General features: G+C 41.4%; 1 protein-coding gene across 1 annotated transcript; it reads right to left on the bottom strand.

The window, feature by feature from the left end:
- Nucleotides 1-460: 460 nt before the first annotated feature.
- On the bottom strand, nucleotides 461-22,976 carry LOC110530377 (aryl hydrocarbon receptor repressor). Its single transcript, XM_021613376.2, has 8 exons — nucleotides 22,915-22,976; nucleotides 21,557-21,738; nucleotides 6,003-6,136; nucleotides 4,840-4,929; nucleotides 3,070-3,205; nucleotides 2,610-2,743; nucleotides 2,154-2,356; nucleotides 461-1,803 (listed from the first exon to the last, which is right to left on the bottom strand). Exons 1-8 carry the CDS (start codon nucleotides 22,974-22,976, stop codon nucleotides 756-758), a joined length of 1,989 nt encoding a protein of 662 aa, XP_021469051.2. The 3' UTR covers nucleotides 461-755.
- Nucleotides 22,977-23,188: the final 212 nt, after the last annotated feature.

Below are 23,188 nucleotides of genomic sequence, written 5' to 3'. Positions count from 1 at the left end.
GAATGCACTACAATTTTACAAAAATGTACAAATATAACAATGGACCACGAACATAAATTAACAGTATTGCTGTGCAATACATTTGGACATTATTATGTTCAGATACCGCCTTAGACATTAATGTGTGTAAATAGCTGTTAAGTGACGCTTTGTTAAATCTTAATTTATAACACTGTCTTTAAAACAAAAATGACAAACTCACTGTTAAAATAATACATTAATTCAACCGATCAAAGAATAATTCATTTAATTCACTTTTAACAAGCAACACCTGTTAATTGAAATGCAATCCAGGTGACTACCTCATGAAGCTGGTTGAGAGAATGCCAAGAGTGTGCAAAGCTGTCATCAAGGTAAAGGTGGCTACTTTGAAGAATATAAAATCTAAAATCTATTTAGTTTTTTTTCTATTTGTTTAACACTTTTTTGGTTACTACATGATTCCATATGTGTTCTTTCATAGTTTTGATGTCCTCACTATTATTCTACAATGTAAAAAATAAAGAAAAACCATGGAATTAGTAGGTGTCCAAACTTTTGACTGGTCCTGTAAATCTGAAAAAAAGTTATATTTATCTTGTGTGTCTTATGTACAAAGTCCTTATTAAAACACCTGTCTTTGCTTCCATATATTTTTGCTTTGTAACACTGCTGATTACCTGAGATTAAATAACTACCCACCCTGCCATATTATGCATCAATACAATAAAGAAGCAAGGTGGTGCCCAGATGGTTTATGAGATTTTCCATTGACCTCATTGCATGTAGATATATGGGTTTGGTTTGTGTACAATATCATTCAATGCACAGTTGTGAATCATATTTCTCTGCATGGGTATTTGGCTAATGTCATGTCCATTGTCTGACCAAGGAGGTGAGTCCATGGGTTCCCTCTTTATAGAGTGGACCAGATGATTCCTGAACTCGTAGTTCAGTTTGTTGTCTTGCTGTATGTAGCCTTTATGCTCCACAGTACCATTCCCATACACATTGCTGACCATACAGTTTGCTCCCTGACTGCTACACAGAGGGTCTGAGTGAGGTATCCTATGATCCTTCTGAGCCCTGCTCCCCACTGGGTATAAGTATTTGTGGTATCCGTTGAGCGTTGGGCTCATGTTGGTCTTGTTCCTTTGGCAGGTGGTGTATTGGTCATGGTAGTCAGCCTCCGACTTCACCTGTGGTTCTTCTGAGTAGGCCATGCTGTAGCGCTTCTCATTCCCCACCCAGGCTAGGTTGTGGGGCATGCTGTAGATGTTGCAACCGTTCTCAGAGTCAGAGTCCTGCTCTGTCTTTATGGCTGTCTCAGGCAACACCATGCCATTGTAACAGTCAAGATGGCCGCCCATGTAGTTGTTGTCTGCCTTCATGCCGTCCTCACAGAAGCTCTCCGCCTCTGGGCTGTGGAGGCCTCCGTACAGTTTGTTCTGAGAGGCATCCTGTCTTTTAGCGTGATATCCTGGAGACATCCTGTAAGGTCCAGACTTCCCCAGGTTGTTGTACTTGCCTTGTCTGCATGGTATGTAGCTGCTGCTGGGGCCCTTTCTTATGGTGGACCCGGTGCGGATGTCCCATGGATGATTAACGCTCTGAGCTTTGGGCCCACCACCCATGGAAGACAGGCAGAAGTTGATGGGCTCCTCCTGGGTGTAGTAACCATTGTTCCTATACCTGATGCCGTCTTTGGAGAGGGGTGTCCATGGGCTATAGTGGCAAGGGTCTCTGCTGGAGCTGCTGGACCAATTCAGAAGCAATACGTCACTGCTGTCACATGAACCTCTGGTGTTTCGATGCCTCTTGTCACTGTGGGAACACAAACAAAGATGACAGACAGCATTCCTTTATTTAGGAAAATGGCTAAGGAAAATATATCCATGGTCATGTATGCATTATATAATCTTCTAGTTGTGTACATTTACAGTATGAAGTAGTAATTTGACTGATTTCAGCATACCCAGTGATTGGATTCTGAAACTGATGCTGTAATAAACATGTGTCTTAAAATGTAAATTGATTGTAAGCTAAATGGTGTACATGCCTGGCTCCTTCAAAAAGTGTTTAGTAAAACCATGATATAGACAGACACAGTATTTAAAAAAGAATGCTCACTGCTCAGCTCTCCCCATGCTCACCACTCCCACAGTACTGCTTACCTGTGCTTATCTGGTGTGGGGATGACGGGGCCCTTGTTCTTGTTCCTGATCGTCGTGCTCTTCATCTTCGGCTCTGTGATGGAGGGAATCATGAGGGGCACGGCCACACAGAACAGGGCCAGCTGGGGGGGCAGCAGTGCCCCGGAGTCTGTCTTTTGCTTCTGGCCCTGCAGGAACTTCAGGCTGCCCTGGAACTGCATGCTCTGCCAAACATAAAAAAATCAATCAAACAATCAAAGTGAACTATAAAGCCCTTTTTATGTCAACATATATCTTCATAGTATTTGTGCTTTACAGTAACAGTAACCTAACCTAGACCCCCAAGGAGAAAGTGCACATACATTACTGAATAGCCAATCAGAATTGACTTCATACTGTGTGGAGCATAACGGTTAATGCCGTTTGTAAAAGAGTGGATATTGTCAGGTACTTGTGCGAGCCAAGGTACTCACTCACCAGGAAGCCTGAGGTGCTGTCCAGCAAGCAACGGACTCGGGAAATGAAACAGCGCGTGAGGAAGGAGGTGCGCTCTAGAGGAACACCGTCAGGCTCCTGGGCATGGAAGAGACTGCTCATCACAAAGTCATCACCTACAGGACAGCCACAGCATTTTTGTTAGTACAACCTATGTAATAAACGCTCTACTTTAAATTTGTTTTGGTCTCCTAACCACCAATATTACAGTGAGGGGTTTAGGATAGTATTGCAAATGACAAATAAAATACAGTATCCTTTCTTTCTTTCTGTGTCTTGTATACAGCAACTAATGTACTAATCCCTTTGTCCCTCTACAAAATGGTCATGAATGGAAACTAATGTAAATGACAAGTTGCATGTGATCATGAGGGGCTTTCCTGCATCCTTTAGCAGTTCCACAGAGAGACAAAGGTTCTGTTGATGGAAATGATCTACACACCAATTCCTGTGGCTGAGTGCTGGTCCAGGGAGGCCCCCTGGGTCCCGGGGTTCATGGCCCAGTGGAGTTGTCTTCTGAACTCCTGCCGCTCTTCCACATGGATATAATCAAAAACATTCTGGTGCATCACATCCGTCTACGGAGGAGAAGAGGGAGAGGGGAGGAGATGGGGAGGAGAGGGGAGGAGATGGGGAGGAGATGGGGAGGAAACGGGGAGGAGATGGGGAGGAGAGGGGAGGAGACGGGGAGGAGATGGGGAGGAGCAGTGGTAAAGGAGGAACGAGTCATCAAACATTCAGCCCTCCAACCAATTAACCCCCAGTTACCCGTCCATTGTGTTTGGTCAACGCATTGACCTCCCCACTTAACCTGTGTCTCGGTCGGGTGAAACACATCTATGGTCAGACGCCATGGAGGTTTCTAGACAGACACCGCAAGTGTCAGCCTGCAGCGAGCCCACTGAGAACTTAACTCTTCTGTTTTTCGGTTTCCCACCGCTGACCAGAAGGGTGTGGGAGGGAGGACCTTCTGTGACAGACTCAGTTCAATCAGCATCCCTCCCTCTATGTGGGAGATCTTGATTCTAAACATGGCATAAACTGTTTTTTTCAAATAATTGTTTTTGTAGAAGAAAAGCTTAGATGTGAAACGGAAAGTCAGAATGTATAAAGAGCTTGTAACTGTGCTGTCATCATTACCGAGTGTGTTCAGTCATTTCAAACTGCTTTGTTTAACTGTTTGCCAGTCAGAGATCTATAAATGATGATTTAAATCAATAAAACTGAGGAGTAAATAGTGAAAGCATTAAGTAATGACTTGTATACAATGTGTATCACAGCAGAGTAATTGGTGACAACAGTTGAATCGGTGAGTGATGAGTTATGACTCCCTGCAGTTTGCATGTATAATAAAGATCCCGACCTCCCCTCTCCTCAGTTAGTGGGATGATGGGTGGCCCTCCTCGCTGCCTTGATTGTGCTTTGCGTGACACTAGAGCTGCTTGCATGAGGACAGACGCAACACTATCCTGATGAAAAACCCTGCAACCCCAGCCCACACTCGTAATTCCTCTCTTTTTTCCATCTCAGCTATACCCTCTGTTCATAAAACGACAGACTCCCACTAAAATATTCAACCTTCCCATAATATCCGCTTCTTTTGCATGCAACGCTTTGAACACTTGCCCTGTGAAGCACCCCGCTTGTTGAACACACAGCAACACCATCTTAATTCCCATCAGAGGAACGATCACTGTCTCTTTAGTCTCCTTCCCATGTTAAAACCCCAGCTTTAATTAGGCCTAATAGAAAGCTATTCACTCAAAAAGGACAGTTACAAACTTGCAAAGTAAATTAAATGGAAAAGTTCCAGCTGTTTGCTTCTAGAATAAAATAAATGTTGTTAAAATCCAGTGAACTACACAATTGGCTATTTTCAACTTTTGACATGGTTGGTCATATGAATCTTTTTCATTCAACCACAGTTTGATTTCTGTTATGTTTAATTTAATTACTAAAAGGGCATGGCCTTGTAATAAAAAACTCTTCTATGTCAATTTTGTTATGTTTTCTATTGTTGGTGGTTTACTATAAAACAGTTTTACAATGCTGTATAATGTTTCCTCAGAATGTAATTTTCTATGAAAGGCTTGTACAATGGTACTGTACTTCAACTGCATTTATTACGGCTTGATTGATCATTGACCCTCAGTAGCAAAGTGAATGCTGATTTATCATGACTTTGAGAATACAAGGTGTGATTGAAACATACCTGATGAAAGCCCAAGTAGTCAACAATGGAGGTGGAGGTGTAGAAGATCAACCCATCTGTGCTCACCACCAAGGCAAACCCAGTCAGGGACTAGAAGAGACAAGAGACAGACCCACATGTTAATACACAACGGCATTAACAGTCATGTTAAATGTCTGAACATGAATTCAGGATATCATCTCTTTTAATTGAATCAGAAAATGTTCTGTATATTTGTCCTCTGTATTTCTTATACTTTTCCAACACTTTCAGTATTACCAAAGTCAACATTTTGTTTGCCTTAAAACTTAAATAATAAATGTCATTCATACTGTATGTGTGTACTAAGAACACACAGGGGACAAACTTCAGTTGCACTTGATTGATGAGTAGTTTGTTGATAAATGTTTTTTTCCGATAATGAATGGATATCGGAATGAAACATGCAAAATATTCTCTTCATGCCTCCTGATTTGAAGAGAAAAACAGGGAGAACGGAAGGAAACAACACACAGAGTTCCTCATTGACTTCCCTGTGTTGGCTGGTGCTGGAGCTGTTGTGTTTGACATTGTCGTGACTCTGGCCTGCTCCTTGGCAGGCCCTGTCACCTCCCGTCTAATTCAAGTCAGCCCAGGTCAGCTGGGCCCTCTTTTCCCACTCTCTGGTGTGATACTGACCTAACCGTGTCACCATCTTCATTCAGCAGAATCATGGTCGGCTGCTTTGGTGTCACGCTATTGTGGGAGGGGAGGGCGGGAGTTCGGGCAGGGCGGGGGTTTGGGGAGGACGGGTATTCTGAGACACGGAGGGCTGAGGGTAGTTCCGGGCGGAGGGTTGGTCTTACTCATCATCCAACCAGTTCCACTTTTGTGCCACGATATCATCAAGACATGTTCTAAACCTCAATAATCAATGTGGCTAAATTCAACTTTGTGTCATTTTTTCATTCAACAATTGTATTTATTATTTAAGAAAAAACACAGTCAGGGCAGACTGCATTTAATTCTGTTTAATGAACATGTTGTATTTATGGTTTGTTAGTCTTAAGCTTAAGCTTTCACCAACTGGGCACAAGACTATGATGTCCCATTCCTTTCTGATTTCCAGCCCTATCAGTACTCTCATCAGTGATCTCTTGGGAGGACAAATCACAACCTGACCCTTCTGCTCCACTTTGTCTCACCTCCAGTAAGAGGTCACTCTCCACCACGCTGCTGCTGGTCCCCGGGGTCCCCATGGACAGGCTCCCTTTCCTGGTATCCTGGTGGTTCACAGGCGACTCCATGATGTGCTTTCTGCATGGCTTCTCCTGGATGGCTGGATGAGAGAAAAAAAGACAACTTTCAAGGGACTAACAGGTTTATTACTGTAGATGTGGAGTGTATGATAAGTAATCAAAGAAATGTTTTGCCTTTACCTCCCTTATCTCACCTCATTTGCTCACATTGTATATAGACTTCTTTTTTTACTGTATTATTGACTGCATGTTTGTTTTACTCCATGTGTAACTCTGTGTTGTTATATGTGTCGAACTGCTTTGCTTTCTCTTGGCCAGGTCTCAATTGGATAATGAGAACTTGTTCTCAACTTGCCTACCTGGTTAAATAAAGGTGAAATAAAAATGAAATATCAGATGATTAGGGTACATTAAAAAAGGTAACATTCTCCATTCCAAAAGAACAATTCTCACAATTCAGATTTCAATTCATACTGATATGAACTCATTACTGCAATATGCACACACAGAGAGGCAGTACAGTACACACACACTTTTTTTACAGCATCATTTCCTATCTCCCTTTTTCTTGGAGCTATGATTAAAGGGTGTGTGGATCCTACATTCTGTGTCCAGAGAGAGGCAGTGTTTACACCTGTCTCCCTGGGAACCACAGAGGAGAGAGAGAGGCAGTACAGTACCAGGCTGCCCCTGCTCCTGGTCCGCTCTGCTGCTTCCCTGTGCTGTGGCATCTTCCGGACGGCAAGGGAGGGAGAGCACAGAGCAGAAGTGACTGTGCCCAGAGTGCGTGTGAGAGTCCCTGCTGTCTGACAGCCTTTGCGTGTTCACAGCACAAAGATACAGTATATTCACCAGCGGCACAAGGGGGTCAGGGAGGAAAATGGGCGGGAAATTGGCCCCAAGCCACCTCATTAGCGTATTCCCACCCTCCTGGCTCCCTGGCTGCCCCCTCCATGACTAAACCAGGAAATCCAGGTCAGGATCACTAGAGGGAGGAAGGGAGAAATGGATAGAGAGAGACGGGGAGAGAGAGGGAGTAGGAGCTGGCTGGCTGAGGTGACACTGTCACGCAACTAAAACGTCTGTCAATCTCCTCCATATCCCTAACAGTGGTCTGGCGCCTGTTCAAGCCATTGCATGTAAGATGGCAAGCTACATTAGCCTACAAAGAATTTCATAATACCTACAGCTGTTAAATATTGACGACCGCTAACTTACACAGAATTCTCTGCCTAAACATTAGGCCCACAATGCAACTGAAACAACATACCTAGTAGATGGGATAAATAATGCATGCAGTTACATTTATATGTATAGTATTACATGCAAACATACGCTGTCAAGGTAATAACTAAGACTGTGGGAAATCCATGACATTATTCCTTGTGGAATTGTCCAAACATCATGTCCTTAAGTTGATATACCTTTTAGCATCAACAGTCTATACTGCATGCCATGACAACTGCATTGGTGAAAGCATGGATAACATGGAAATGCACTCTATCAATTGTATTATTTCTACTTTTAGGAGTGAGCTAATGGAGCTAACCCACAAACACACAGGCAAGCAGGCAAACACATGCACGGACATGAGCTAACACACACACGCTTGGTGGCAGGCACACACACACACACCTCTGGGGATGATATGAAAAAAAACAGAATAGTAGTAATAGCAATCGTGCCAACAAATCCTCTTCCAGCCATTCCCTATTGGTCGGAAACGGCCAGCATATGCTTTGCTGGGAATTACTACAGACAACTTGGTATGTTTCATAGAAGGCACATTCAATATAATTTCCACTCACAATGGATGTTAATGCTCACTTACAACAAAGAGGTCACGACTTATGTGAGGGCAATGACGAAGAGCACGCACATCTTTGCCCTTCCTAAGATAATGATACCACATACAGTACAAAGCATATGAGCCTCATCTGGAAGAACCAGTGAAAACAAGAGAAAATTGTTTGCACAATATGTCCAGTTAGATTACCACAGGTTTGACATTTCCACATTCAGACAAACTGCTTGAACTGACCACAGGAACTCAATGGGAGAGGTGCCATTGTTACAGTCAATGATCATTACGCCTCAATCACAGCGGATCCAGTGAAATGTAAACACAAGCTTCCTTTAATACACTTGCCCTCAAACACACAATGAGTCATTCATATTTGCTTCTGTTGTCCTCACAGTCACAGCAAGGGCAAGGCATAAATCATTCAGATGATTTCATCACGTTTACTGTACTCTTCCTTCAGAGGCTTGTGATGAGTATCTACTGTATCTGTTCTAGATGTTGTTTTATTCAGTAGGTTGTGTGAGATGAACACTAAGCACTGCTTGTGACTGTATACAATAAGTATGATCAAATGGATCATATGGAGGGAGTGATCTTTGTCAAAGGTACACACGCATTGTTACACGAGATGGAGAGGAGCCATACTAGTTAACTAGGTATGCCCAAAAAATGGACCTATTACCATCAACTGAAGAGTACATGGTGTGCTTGCTAGTTCTTAATTCACTGATGTATTTACAACGGAATCCACTAAAGTGGCTCTGGTTCATAACCACATCACAGCACCAATCACTCTTCATCAGGAGACTGAAGCTTTTGAAAGTACACCCAAATTGACTTTGACATTGAATCGCCTGGATGCTATTCCCTCTACTCCACATAGTTTATTCTCTCTATAGCTTGTCTCATGGCGTGATTCAAGCAGATAGAGTTGACTTCATCGGTCTGCCTGTGACACGATTTCTAATGAATGTTCCCTCCACAGTCCATGGAAATCCGACTCATCACAAGGATTCCTCATGTGATCGGTTGCAGGGCAAATCAGCACGCTAATCCAGGCCATGATTTCATTATCACGTGCTCCAGTTGGAGGTTTGGCTCTCCATTATCAATACAAACAGCAGTTTTCATCACGCAAGCCTGAAGGGGGGATCTGGGAGTGGTGCGTTGGGGTAGGAGGGGTGGGATTGCTGCTGGATGGATCCCAGCATCCACCACCACTACACATCACCTTTAAGGCCACATAACATCCCACCAACCCAGCAATCAGGCAGAGGCATACACCTGCTAGTGGGGGAGGAAGAGATACACCTGAGATACACATCCCACCAACCCAGCAATCAGGCAGAGGCATACACCTGCTAGCGGGGAGGGAGAGATAAAGGGAAGAAGGGATGTGTAGCTGTGGAGGGGAAGGAACGACCGACTGAAGATAGAGTCAAGCAGTGGCGAGTGGCAAGCCAACAGTTACCTACCACCACTCACATCACCAGCCATTCCTTCTGTTCTGTCCATCACTCCCAGGCTGTGGGGAGTGGGCACGGGCAGGCAACCACTGCTTAGGACTTCAGAATAGCATGACATATACAGTACCAATCAAAGGTTTGGAGACACCTACTTAAACAAATCTAAATATATTTTATATTTGAGATTCTTCAAAGTAGCCACCCTTTGCCTTGATGACAGCTGTGTACACTCTTGGCATTCTCTCAACCAGCTTCACCTGGAATGCTTTTCCAACAGTATTGAAGGAGTTCCCACATATGCTGAGCACTTGATGGCTGCTTTTCCTTCACTCCGGGGTCCAACTCATCCCAAACCATGTCAATTGGGTTGAGGTCGGGTGATTGTGGAGGCCAGGTCATCTGATGCAGCACTCCATCACTCTCCTTCTTGGTTAAATAGCCTTTACACAGCCTGGATGTGTGTTTGGTCATTGTCCTGTTGAAAAACAAATGATCAGTTCTTGCAATAATATGGACTTGGTATTTTACCAAATAGGGCTATCTTCTGTATACCACCCCTACCTTGTCACAACTGATTGGCTCAAACGCAATAAGAAGGAAATCAATTCTACAAATTAACTTTAACAAGAAACACCTGTTTATTGAAATACATTCCAGGTGACTACCTCATGAAGCTGGTTAAGAGCATGCCAAGAGTGTGCAAAGTTGTCATCAAGGCAAAGGGTGGCTACTTTGATGAATCTCAAATATAAAATATATTTTGATTTGTTTAACACTTTTTTGGTTATTACATGATTACATATGTGTTATTTCATAGTTTTGATGTCTTCACTAGTATTCTACAATGTAGAAAATAATGAAAATAAAGACAAACCCTGGAATGAGTAGGTGTGTCCAAACCTTTGACTGGTACTGTAAGTCAAACGACTGTAGCCAGCAATAGCATCCATGTTAATGTTGATGTGATGCTGCCTTGGAGGAAATAGCAGGAAAACTAATGATGCACTTGTGTTATGAAGCTCCAATATTAACACAGTCTTAAAGAGGTACAGTATCTATGGCTGGATGTTGTACTCTTAGTTGCCAAAATGTCCCTCTGGTGACTATTGACATGGGTTGGTCACTGCTGCTATACTGGCAGACTCTCACCAGAAACAAAAGAGGACAAAGTCAATTGTCCACAGACCATAAAAATGAAGGAATTGTTATTAGTGGACCAGACTTAATTCAGCTGAATGTTAACATGGTGAGACTGTTGAGGTCAAACTAGAAAATGTGAGAATACAAACCACCCATTTAAAGATGTTAAAAGCAAGCTTGGATCCCACAGTTTCTGTGCCAGGACTTAGTGACACGTTGACTGTGACTGAAAAACAATACCATCCTTTATATATGAATATTGAAGCGGTTGTAAGGTTGTCTGAGCGGTTTGCTGAGTGGCAGAAGAATCCTATTGTCTACCATCAGACAACGGACCCCACTAGCTTCAACTATGTCATTGCTGACCTGAGCCAACACCCCAGAATAGTTCAAAACTACCTGGTGATATAACAATAGGGGATTTGGAAACTCAAAAGTGTTTTGTTCTTTGGGAATAAGTCAAAGAGGAAAGAAATAGAGTGAATTAAAAAAAGAGATAGCAAGCAACACCATTGCATGACTATTGCCTCTCCTGTACCAGTGTGAGAGAAACAGAAGAATGTGTGGGTGTGATTTCACCTGTTTTGTGTCAGCTGAGTAAATACTTCCTATCGAGAATGGGGAGGGGAACAGAAAATAACAGAGCAGGGAATTAGTAGGCAAAAGGGGGGGAAGAGAGTGTGAAGCTGTGGGACTCCCAAAGCGTGCCGTGTAAATCCTTCCCCTGCACGGAATCCCAGGCGTTGCGTGAGGGGGGTTCCGGCGGCTCCCGCTCCTGCTCTCCTCCCGCCTGGCTCTGAGCGTGCTCTCTTTCAGTAACATCCCAACACTTTTCTGTGGTGTGCGGCATCACTCCACAACAGGCCCTGACAGGGTCAATGAGGCCTGAACACTTCAGGTTAAAAGCCTGCGGTGTGACAGACCCAACAGTGTTCAGACGTTTTAATCTGTCACCCTCATGGCACTCACTTTCCGAGCCCAAATGGGGAGAATTTCACAGCAGACAATGGCTCATATACTGACACATATACATACTGTAATTTACACGCAATCCACTGACTGGAGCCAGGGCAGCTTTCAGGGCTTGACTGGAAAAACATGGTGGGGAGAATCTTTAAATCTGTGGTCTAAAAGGAAAGCAGATGTCTGCTACTTCACACATTGACACGGAACACATGAAAACAAAAGGTCCATAAACCAAGCTTCATTACTATAGGGGCATGCTGCACATCCAAATGCCGTATCTTTTTAAATAAAGAGTCAAATACAACAAGAATGTTTTCAGTTATAGAGCCGTTGTTGTAATAGTGAGGACAGTTAGCAACAGTCAAATCAAATTCCTACAGGTTGTTGTAAAAATACTCAGAGGACCACTAAGTAATATCGCTGAACTGAAGAATTGCATAGTTCATTGTTAATTTCAACAATATCTCAATTTGTGGTTGAAAATAGTATTTTTTTCCCCACAGAAAAAGTTTTGTTCCAAATACACATTCCTTTCTCATATACTGTATCTGGCCTGATGCAACAGCTATCCAACTCTGACATGATAGATATACCTACAGCATGAAAGCTACAAAACTGTATCTTTATCTTTTGTTTTAGTAAAGAATATATTGAAAAGGACCAACCCTCTCTCTCCCTGGGATACACTGCTGGGGCTGTTGTTGATGGGAGATTACATGCTAATCAAACCCAGACACTCCCCTGACAGACAGTCAACGTTACATTTACAACCAGATGTGTGTTTATGCAGGGGAAATAGTGTCGGTGGGAATGGAATGACAACACTGCCCAAATGCTCTGGTTCATGATCTTTTTATAAAACAACATATTTTTGTAATATTAAAAACATGAGAATTACAAACACCAATCTCAGATGTCAGAAACCATGGTGATTGGACTAACATTGACCATCATAATGACTCTTTACCTCCAAACTTTGAAGGGGGAAAAAAACTCTCAATTCTGGATTTAAGGCAATCATTTTAATCCACTGACAATGAATCAAGGAGAGCAACGAACACCTACCCCCAAAATAACGCCTTTGTAGGTTTTGGAACTATTAGTGATCTAATTTGCTTATGTAATCAGATTTTGAGCTATAGCCAACCAACTATGTGTAGAATTACCCAAATTATATACCCTCAATTCCATTCCACTTTCGAATTCCAGGCCAGCAGGCCCTCGTAGTTGTTCCATTAACTATATATAATGCCATTGTTGTAGGTTTTATGTTTGAGAGACAGCCATTTAGCCAAGGAGCAGATTGCATAAAAGCCAAGTGACATCATGGGAGTCATAAAGAAGAGCCGAAAATAATCTTAATACCAATCTTGGTTTATGTGTTGTTCTGTATGGTTGCTTGCATGCAAAATAAAACTGAGCACACAAAAAAGCAAGCCGGGGTTGAGTAGAATGTGTTTTCAATAAGTATTTGTCCCGCCTTGCATTAAAGGTCCAATGCAGCAGTTTTCATCTCAACATGAAATAATTCCTGGGTAAGTACCTTACTGTGATTGTTTTCAATTAAAATTGTTAAAAAGAAACTAAAATAGCTTCTCAAGCAATTTTGTTTGGACTGTCTGGGAGTGGTCTGAGTGGAGAGGGGGAAACTGAACTAACTGGTGATGTCACCAGGCAGGCCAAATCTCCATCCCACCCAAACAGGCTAGAAATTCAGGCCGGGTCTTTTCAAACAGCTCTTATGCTAAAAGGGCATTATCATCCTTTCCAACTTCTGTTGAGTGAAAAAAAAAAAAACAGCAGCGTTGCAGTTCTTGACACAGTCAAACCGGTACACCTGGCACCTACTACCAAATCCCATTCAAAGGCACTTACATTTTTTTGTCTTGCCTGTTCACCCTCTGAATGGCACACAAACACAATCCATGTCTAAATTGTCTCAAGGCTTAAAAATCCTTCTTTAACCTGTCTCCTCCCCTTCATCTACACTGATTGAAGTGGATTTAACAGGTGACATCAATAAGGGATCATAGCTTTCACCTAATCAATTTATGTCATAGAAATAGCAAGTGTTCCTAATGTTTTATACACTCAGTGTATATAAATCACAGGAAAATCACATTGTTGACTGCACTGGGCATTTAATCAAATCCAACAAAAAGCCACTGACCTTTAAAGAGCGACTGCCCCTGAAACCAACCAATCTCTTGAAAATGGCCAATGTGGCATCGATATGAGTCAGAAACCTTTATTCTAGTATCAAAATTGACTAAAAAGTATAAATAAAATAATGTTGGTATAAAGTCAGACTTGTTTAAAACAGTGCGTCACAACGAGTAAATTAAGGATGGGTTTGGATTACAATAATGTCAACAAATCATGCTGCCTTTTGCCAAACTCCACGTGTAATTCACACCTCCGCCCTCTTTGCATCCCTTCATTAAGTAGGGCTCTGTTGTTTCATCGCCCCCAACGCAATCAAAGGTCACGGCCGTTTGAGACTGAAAAGCCCTAGCTATACCACAGAAGAAAAAAATTATACTCAACTGACCACTCTAACAATGAAAATAAATGTTTTCAAAAATGGAAGGCAGTCGGGAGGAGGCAAGATCAGGTGGGGCCATTCTAGACAAAGACAGGGTATATCAGTACACTTGTAACAACTTAAGCATCACAAAACATCTATTTGATCAAATAGGCCACACGCAGCAAATAAGCCATTACATTTTTTGTTAACCAAATTTGACACTCTCATTGATACCTGGGTCTTATTCACAAGGGTGCCCTGATTAAAGCAATGCAACAATCGAACACAATATTAAACAGCAATCAAATGACAGCAAATTACCTTTGAATAGGTCAATAGCCTACAGATGAATATGAGCAAAACGCAATTGCTGAATTTATGTAGATATTCTACACTAAGTGTTTTGTTAACTTTCAAATGTAGGAACAGATCCATGTAGAATAAACCCTTTACATAATACCATAGAAGCAGTGTTCTACTAGTATACTGTAGCAATTTGCACCTTTCATTGTCATTGCCAGCCAATACAGATACTGTGCTACCACCATTTTGTCTGGTGGTATTGGGACCTTTGCAAACATGTCAGTGGTGTCCCATATACAACAGGAGTTCCCTGATCCTGGTGCAGAATACACAGGGTTTCTCCCTCCCCATATTGACTAATACCATTCAATTGACCTTGTCACGCTGTCTTGTCAGACCCAGTTGTAAGTATAAAACAGCAAGATTTATCTCAAAAGATTGTCATACAAACCAGCAAATGTAGAGGCTAATAACAATTGCCCATGAGCATTTCTCTCTAAAACACATCTGCCAGTAGAGTAATGAGGTAGAGAAGTGAATTAGACAAGAGGAATATGCAGCTGCCAAGCATAAGCAATGCCATGACTAATGCATTCAGACCAGAGCCTTTAATTCTTTAATTTCATTGGCTTGGAACATGTATACAGCAGTACTACACAAAGCAAAAAAGTCTGGGTGGCTATGGAGGGATAAAACGTATACGAAATAATGACATCAAGGACACCAAATAAATATATCAACCTTCTAAACGCTGACTTAACTACGCTATAAATGTCATAGAAAGCTTTTAAGAAAGGTACAGTATAATAACTCACATTGAAGTCAATGGAGCTTCCTGCTCCATACCACCTCTAGACTGGGTATGTGAATCAATCTTAACATCTGTAAAAACGTATGTCCTGGTCTCTGTGTAGTGCTGTAAAGGCAATAAGGGTCACTCATTTCTGCAGGGCTGGTCTTCTACTCGTTGCACTGATCTACAGATCGTTTTCATAACCGTTTCTGAGGTCAGAACCCAGTCTGCTGCAGTCACGCAACTGCTCGGCTGGTGAGCTTAACTACACCACTACTACACGAAGAGCCTCTTAAAGAGACCGTGTGCCGACTTCCTAAGAGGCTAAAAGTCATTACTCAGTCACAAGTAGTTACAGTACTTACCTGTATCAGGAGGGCTCTACTGTTACTAACACTGTGAGGTTTTCCTCCTCAATGGCTCTAAGAGCAAACATGTTCACCTCTCGTCCTTGTATTTTTGAGTGATACCTTTGTATCAATCACTGGGTTTTGTGAGGTGAACTGGATGAGAGGCAGGGAGGAGGTTTTAATTTCTAGGACTGATTTGCAGGTTAGTGTCTTTCATGACGAATCTTGTTCTGGAGGCAGCTCTGCAGTGGTCACTAGCCGGCACAGACACAAAGTCGTAAAATCTGATTTAAACCTAAACATAACCTTACATTTTTTTTTCTTCATTTTTACAATATATCCAATTTTTACTTTGCAGCTGGCCCATATAGCGGAAATCACTCAGTTCTGCCTACAGGACTAGACTCATCCCAATAAACGTCAACCTGCAACATTTCACCCTTGCTGATTGACATTACTGTGAGTAGCTACTACAGTAATGCGAGTCTTCAGAGGGTCAGTGTAAGGTGCAGAGGAGAGGATAAATCACTGGGAATCTCAAGAAGAGTGGCGCAGCGGTCTAAGTGCTAGAGGCGTCACTACAGACCCTGGTTCGATTCCCGGCTGTACCACAACATTGATTTGGAGTCCCATAGGGCGGTGCACAATTGGCCCATCATCATCCGGGTTAGGGTTTGGCCGTCATTGTAAATAAGAGTTTGTACTTAACTGACTTGGCTAGTTAAATAAAAGGTTAAATCAATAAAAAAAATCTCCAAAATAAAGAGAAGCCTATATAAACATCAGTGAAGTTACTTGAGGAGCGAAATCTGAAATCTAAATAAGACTACTTACTTTCACAGCCATGTTGAACCTACATCTTTTGAAATTATATCATTGTTGTTTACACATTACCGTAACTACCATAATATACCTACCTAATTTAAAAGCTTAATTAACAAATTAATTCAACTCAATTGTTACTGCCTAAATTCCCAGTCCGAGATCTTATCTTTCAGTTTTCAGGGGTTTGTTCACGTATGGTTCACATATGGTGCTGTCCTGCAGTCTGCAGATGGACAACTTATCCCTAGTAATGGTAGCTCTTCCAACACCAATTAGGTTACAGGCCAAAGTGACACCCAAGCTGATGGAAGCAATTGTGCGTCTGTCTCACGAGGGCGACAGAGCTGGTGAGAAGTTTAGCTATCATCTTAGTTCTAATCAGAGATTACGTTCTTGAGTCGATAGAGTTGTATATGAAGTGACAAGTGGTAGAGTGACTAGTCCGAAGGGCAGTTGGATTTGTTGTAGAAAAGCATGTCCGTTGAAACACTAGAAGCCCTGAAGATGGTATGCTACTACTGTATGCTATTACAGATGATCAACCCCTGTCATCCTCACTTTTGAACATTTGTCTATTTGTCTGTTTCCATTAACATACATTTGTTGTCTTGCAGCTTTCGTTGTTATCATGCCAAAATGCATCACAATATCAGTGGTGAAAATGCTTGTTAAGAGGGTGTGACTAGAGATTAAGCTGATGGAATGTTTTTTTATGATCTGATGTCACATTAAAAATCACAGTTTAGACAAAAGGGCTTATGCCAAATCAGTTAGCACTGCAGTCTCTGCAATAAGACCAAGAGTAGTGCCCCTGCCTTATGACACATTGGGGTCACTACCTCACGCTATTGCGTGCAGACAAATCAGAATATATTTTCACTCCGTGAATATCGCCTTTGAGCTGATTGAACACTTTAACCGATAATCTGGTGACTGAATATCAGTGAAAAGCAGTAAAAATACAAAAAATACATTCACTGGATCAAACATACTGTACATACTATATGATATAATATGACATCTGTAAAGAATGATAATCATTTTCAATGATAATAATTATGTGTTACAAACAGAACAAGCTAAATGAATTGTACCCTTTTCTAAAAACAAATGAAGTGAACAATAGCTTTCTGGATTAAGTGTAACAACAAATGGGATTTGAGAAAAGCTAATATGATTGTAAATTATCCTGGCCCATATTAGAATCGGGAGTTAATTGCTTGGATCCATTGGAAGGAATGTTTCTGATCCGTATTGAAAAACAGTCTATTCAAACATGATGACTAGAAACAAGAGGGAACTGGAATTTCCCCGATCTGCACGCAAGCTGAAGGGAATCTGCCAGAGAAGGTTTTGCAGCTGCCAAACAGCAGTGTAACACTCTGCCCTCCAGTAAACATGGAGATGGGAGAACTCAAGACCTCTTCTGTTTACTGGTTCCATTTTAGCCCCTTGATGATAAACACTACATGTAACTGGAATGGGAAATAAGGAACCAGACTGCAGTGTGAAACATCACAATTCAAAGCATTCACAGTACTTACACCAAAAGGTTTTACATAAAAGTAATGCTCTCTCATTGGTACTTCAAAATGTGCCTCTCTTTGTACCAACTGTATAACATTTCAAAACCCTGTCACTCATCACTCTCAATGTCATTAAATCAAACCTAGAACATTTTCTGCATTTCCCTATGAAGACTATCAGTCTGTACATACAGTGTGTTTCCAGAAGAGCATTTAAAGGTTATGGACGATTACCCAGTCTACCTCTCTTGCTTTCATGTGGTCAAATCCACTCACCTGGCAGCGCCTCAAATACATTAGCTCGGATTAGCTTCATTTTAATTACTTAATTTGGCCACATCTGGGATATAATTCCCTGAAAGTCGGATCTGATTCAACAATTTAGGTACAGTATATAATTATTTGATTTGATTATAACCAATTCAAATTGTGTTTACAATACGCAACAGATCATAAACAAAATCAGAAAATAATCACATTTGAAAGCCATCATTCATATTCACACACAGCATCCTCCTCGTGTCATGTGAAGGCATCAGATTCCAACCAAGCAAAGCTGATCTATAAAACCCAACATTGTGGCATAGTGCACTTGGTACATACCTTTCTTTCTTGAGCATTACAATGAGCCCTGAGGGCAGCCCAGGGCCTTGCCAGGGAGCAGTCACGCGATGTACTCGGGAGAAAGTGGAGAATTCATTAACTCTCTGATCTGACTATGCCTTCCCTGACACTTTCACTAGTGCACAATTACTCCCTCATGTGCTGGAGCACATCACAGCTTCCTAATATCTTTCATGATCTTTTCCCCCGTTACTCTGTATTTCACAGAAATACACTGTCATGTCGGCTCATAGAAATCAAACAGGCAAGTTAGCTGGCGCTGACAAGACGCTCAGCATACATCAAGCTTCAGGTAACACTTAAGGAACAGGCAGCATGGAAAATGACATGATTTCTATGGACTTTTGGGGATTCTTATGAATCCATCACATCCTTCTCTAGTCTGATCAAAGAGAAGCCTTTTCATGATGAATGTGCAACAGGCAGTATCAGAACCATGGTATTATTTACCATTGACACTGTGATCCTACCTGCAAGGACACATACCTGAAACCACAGTGAGCAGTGTAGTTTGTACTAGTTCTATCGTTTTATATTGACGTTTTAGTCATTTAGCAGGCGATCTTATCTGGAGCGACTTACAGGAGCATTTAGGTTTAGGTGCCATGCGCAAGGGCACATCCCATGCTCAGTGATTCAAACCAGTGATCTTTCGGTTACTGGCCCAATGCTCTTAACCACTAGGCTACCTGCCACCCCATCACTTTACCTGCCCTTTTATAATTGAGCTCACTGCAATGAAGTGAAGTGCATGCCTCAATCCTATTAACCACTCTGTGAGCTTATTGCGATCAGCAGTGAAGACCGTACAAGAGTGCGTGATGTCTAAATGGGCCTGATGAACAGAACCTGGCAAGGGGAACCACAGCTGCTGACAAAAAGGAGGAACAGTACATAGCACAACTTGTACTGCACACCCATTCATAAGGCCATAGGGGTTTACAGCGTTATTATGCTCCTGTGTGGCTAAGTCGGTAGAGCATGATGCTAACAACGATTCCCGCTGGGACCACCCATACATAAAAATGTATGCACACATGACTAAGTCGGCTAAGGGCTGTTCTTAGGCACATCGCAATGCGGATTGCCTGGATACAGCCCTTAGTCGTGGTATATTGCCCATATAACACAAACCCCGAGGTGCCTTATTGCTATTATAAACTGGTTACTAAAGTAATTTGAACAATAAAAATAAATGTTTCGTCATTCCCGTGGAATACGGTCTGATATACCACGACTGTCAGCCAATCAGCAGTCAGGGCTCGACCCACCCAGCTTATGATATATGATATATCCTTATACAGTATCCTTTAAAAGAACAGCATCGATCCCCCTTACTCACACACTGTGTCAGCTGAATGAGATACGTCATCAAGATTATTCACAAATGTACTTAGCAAACAGCACACAAAATGAGAGATGACTGAAAAACAAGAAAACCACAGTTCTGGCACACATCCTGTGTTAGTGGTGTAACAGCTACAGCATTGTCTCAGGCTGTAGCTGTAAATAACATCTGCTCTAAACTTGAAGGTTTGTAGGGTGCTAAAAACCTATTAAAAAACAACCACCTGTTGAAACTGGAATATATTCTTGTGTTTGAGGGTCAAATCTTAACCAATATTTGTAGTGCTTCATTTAGTCTTATCCAGGGGTCATAAAATCAGACTTGGTGATCAACTCGGGGAGTTGAGTACTGGGTGATCAAATTTGAGCATAATTGTGCCCGACAATAGTCCAACAATAGTGTTGGGACAACAAAGGATTTCGCTCTGCTGCATGCTGTGCTCTCAGCTTGTCCTTGATGGACCAAAATATTTAGTGGTTTGGGGTCTGCCACTCACGCCTTTTGTTGTGCAGTGCCAATCTACACAATTATTGACATGAGACTATTCATGCAAAGATACCCACCAGCTCCAGCATGGCCACAGAAAGAGACAAGCTCATTACATCCCTAATGAGGGAAGATGGTTTAATATTTGTTTTCTGTTCTGCTGTAACTGTAGATGGGAGATTTCAATTGGACAAGACAATTACTTTAAGTTTGTAGCTATTGATATTAGTGAAAAGAGCAGAGCTACTAATTTCCGTCATTAGATAGCATATCTATCCTTTTTGTTCAAAACAGGTAAGCTACCTCCAGTATGAGCTTTGCCTTTGATGCAATTCAAAGCTTTAAAGATGTACAGCATATTGCAAAGAAGTCATAAATAGCTGATGGCTGACACCTCATTTAACATGTGGCCATTTGAGTCAAAACCTGTTCTGAATCAGATAATCAAATTAAGTTAACACATGTGGCAACCCCACCTTGACCTAACATATTTAATTACAGAAGGGACTGGAAATGACACAGAAAAAAACAAGAAGGTACATTTAACCAACATAGTCATAAGTATATTGCAATAGTTCATATAGGCTACCAGGCATGTTAATCCAATACAATGATCAAGGGTGCCACAGTGGCGTCATGCATGCATGGGTAAAATATCTGTTTGGTCATGTTTTCCACCTTCATTTTCTCAATGTAGTAAACCTTGTCAAATACGTAGAAAAGTAGGAGAGAGGTAGGAGTGTGCATGGTGAAAATATCAAAAGGCTCGTGATGTCTTGTATGCCTGCTGTAGCGGTCCATGAGATAAACAGCAGAGCACATGTAGAACCTAGTTCAGCTAGCTGTCTGAATGTGTTACACCCAGCCTGATGATTCATACCACCCTTTTTGTATGATAAATAACATTCTTTCAGCTGTCTAAATGTTGTCTAAAATGTTGTCTAAATGTTCTCATTAATAATGTTAACAGAATTATAGCTTCATGACAGGGAAGCAGCACTAGGGTAAAATAAGTGTGGCAGCACTGTGGATGTGATGCAACTCAAGTGTACAAAACAAAATTTTCATCATAAAAACAAACTTTGTAAGGTTGTGATAATGAATTGCACAGTACTGTATGCATATGATATAGAATGTACACTAGTGCACCATGAAGTGTGACATCTAATATACAACAGATCCTGCAGTAAAAATAAATCATTTTCATACTACAGTATAGGTTGTAATCTTAGCATTCAGGGCCAAAACCTGCATGCTCGCTGTCACGATAAGGTGTAACTGCTGTCACGAGAGACTGTATAGGGTGTAACTGCACCACATGGGGACGCTGTGCTGTCCGTACCTTGAAAGAAGCTTTTGACCCGGAGGTAGCTGACGCTGAGGCGGAGCACTGAGAGCTTGTCCAGTTTGGAGATGATGTCTGGGGTGAAGGGTAGGAGACTGGCCAACCGCTCCAGCTCTGCATTCAGACGGTCACGGTGCCTCTTAGACGGGTTGGTCTTCTGGCTGGCCGCTGTCTGTTTTCTGTCGGATATAGAGCCAAATAATTTAACAAGGTTAATTGATGTTATGAAAAATAAATAATCTAGGAAGTATTAGATCAATTTCCTGAGGCCAAAAATACAGTGCTATTTCCCCAATGATGACTGGTTTATTCAATAAGCAAGCATGCATTAATGACATATAGTCTCCTCTGGTATATTAATCAATAGTTATTGGAACCTGTATCCTGTCTAAGGGGATATTTTGAGAATGGTCAGGGGTGGTCTGTGGGGTCTGAGAAACAGTAAAGTCCTTGAGTAAAAAGTAAAAACAACAATGACTAAATAATGAAGAGGGAAAGCCTCTGTAGCTAGCAGGTCCTTCAACAGAATAATGCTGAAGAGACAAATGCTCACAGATGAGCATGAACTATATCAAATAAACTGGTGTAACAGGTGTACTGTACCAAATCTTACTCTCCAATGTAATAATGTAAATACATGGTATTAGCACCACAATTCAAAGTGTAACCAAATACCCTTGGAAATAAACACAATATAACAACGAATGCTTTTGGGTTTGATGCTCTGTTTAAATTGTAGCCTATGTTTGAACATAAATTATTTTTGTCAATTAATTTACAAATGTGTGGAATATCTATCAATGCCAGACTTTAAACAAGGTTACTGTCATTATAGAATATATTTTAGTTTGCACATGTAACCAACAGGTATGCATTTCATGTGAGATGAACTACTAAAATCAAATAGGTTGATTCTAAGAACTCATGACTACTATTGTGTTGGCATGTGTTGCTGCCATCTTTAGGTCTCTCTTTATGTAGTCTTGTCGTGATGTGTGTTATGTCCTATAATTGTATTATATATAATTTTTTTTTAATCCCAGCCACCATCCCCACAGGGGGCCTTTAGCCTTCTGGTAGGCAATCATTGGAAATAAGAATTTGTTCTTAACTGACTTGCCTAGATTAATAAAAAAAAATATTATTATTGAATGTAACAAGTCACTTTTGTACAACTTTTGCACATGTCAAATAGAATCATTCATTCATGATCGGTAGTGTGCAACAGATGAGAAATAGATGGTTGCATTATTCCAATCATATAGCTTGATAAGATAGGTCAATTATGATTTAATTAATCAAATCAAATAAAACATTCAATACAAAAGTGACAATATCTGGTAGTGGTACTCAACTGTTTTTGGATGGGCTTCCTTCTCTTCCTCCCAGCATATAAGCAGTCCCCAGGTGGAATCATCATCTGAGTCAATTAACATGAATGCATTACTGGTCTCAAGAAGACAAAGCTTACACGAAGGGCATATTACGATAAAGATTCGCAAGTCCCCTTCAAGCAACAATACGGATTGGTGTTTAATATTTATTCATTCATCTATCACAATAAACAACGGCAAGAGCTGCCACAATGAAACTCATTTAGCATCCCGTTATTTCACAACACCCGCATAC

This window comes from Oncorhynchus mykiss, chromosome 8 (genome assembly GCF_013265735.2).
Source record: "Oncorhynchus mykiss isolate Arlee chromosome 8, USDA_OmykA_1.1, whole genome shotgun sequence".
Classification (NCBI taxonomy): Eukaryota; Metazoa; Chordata; class Actinopteri; order Salmoniformes; family Salmonidae; genus Oncorhynchus; species Oncorhynchus mykiss.
This window is presented reverse-complemented; position numbering and strand designations above follow the sequence as displayed.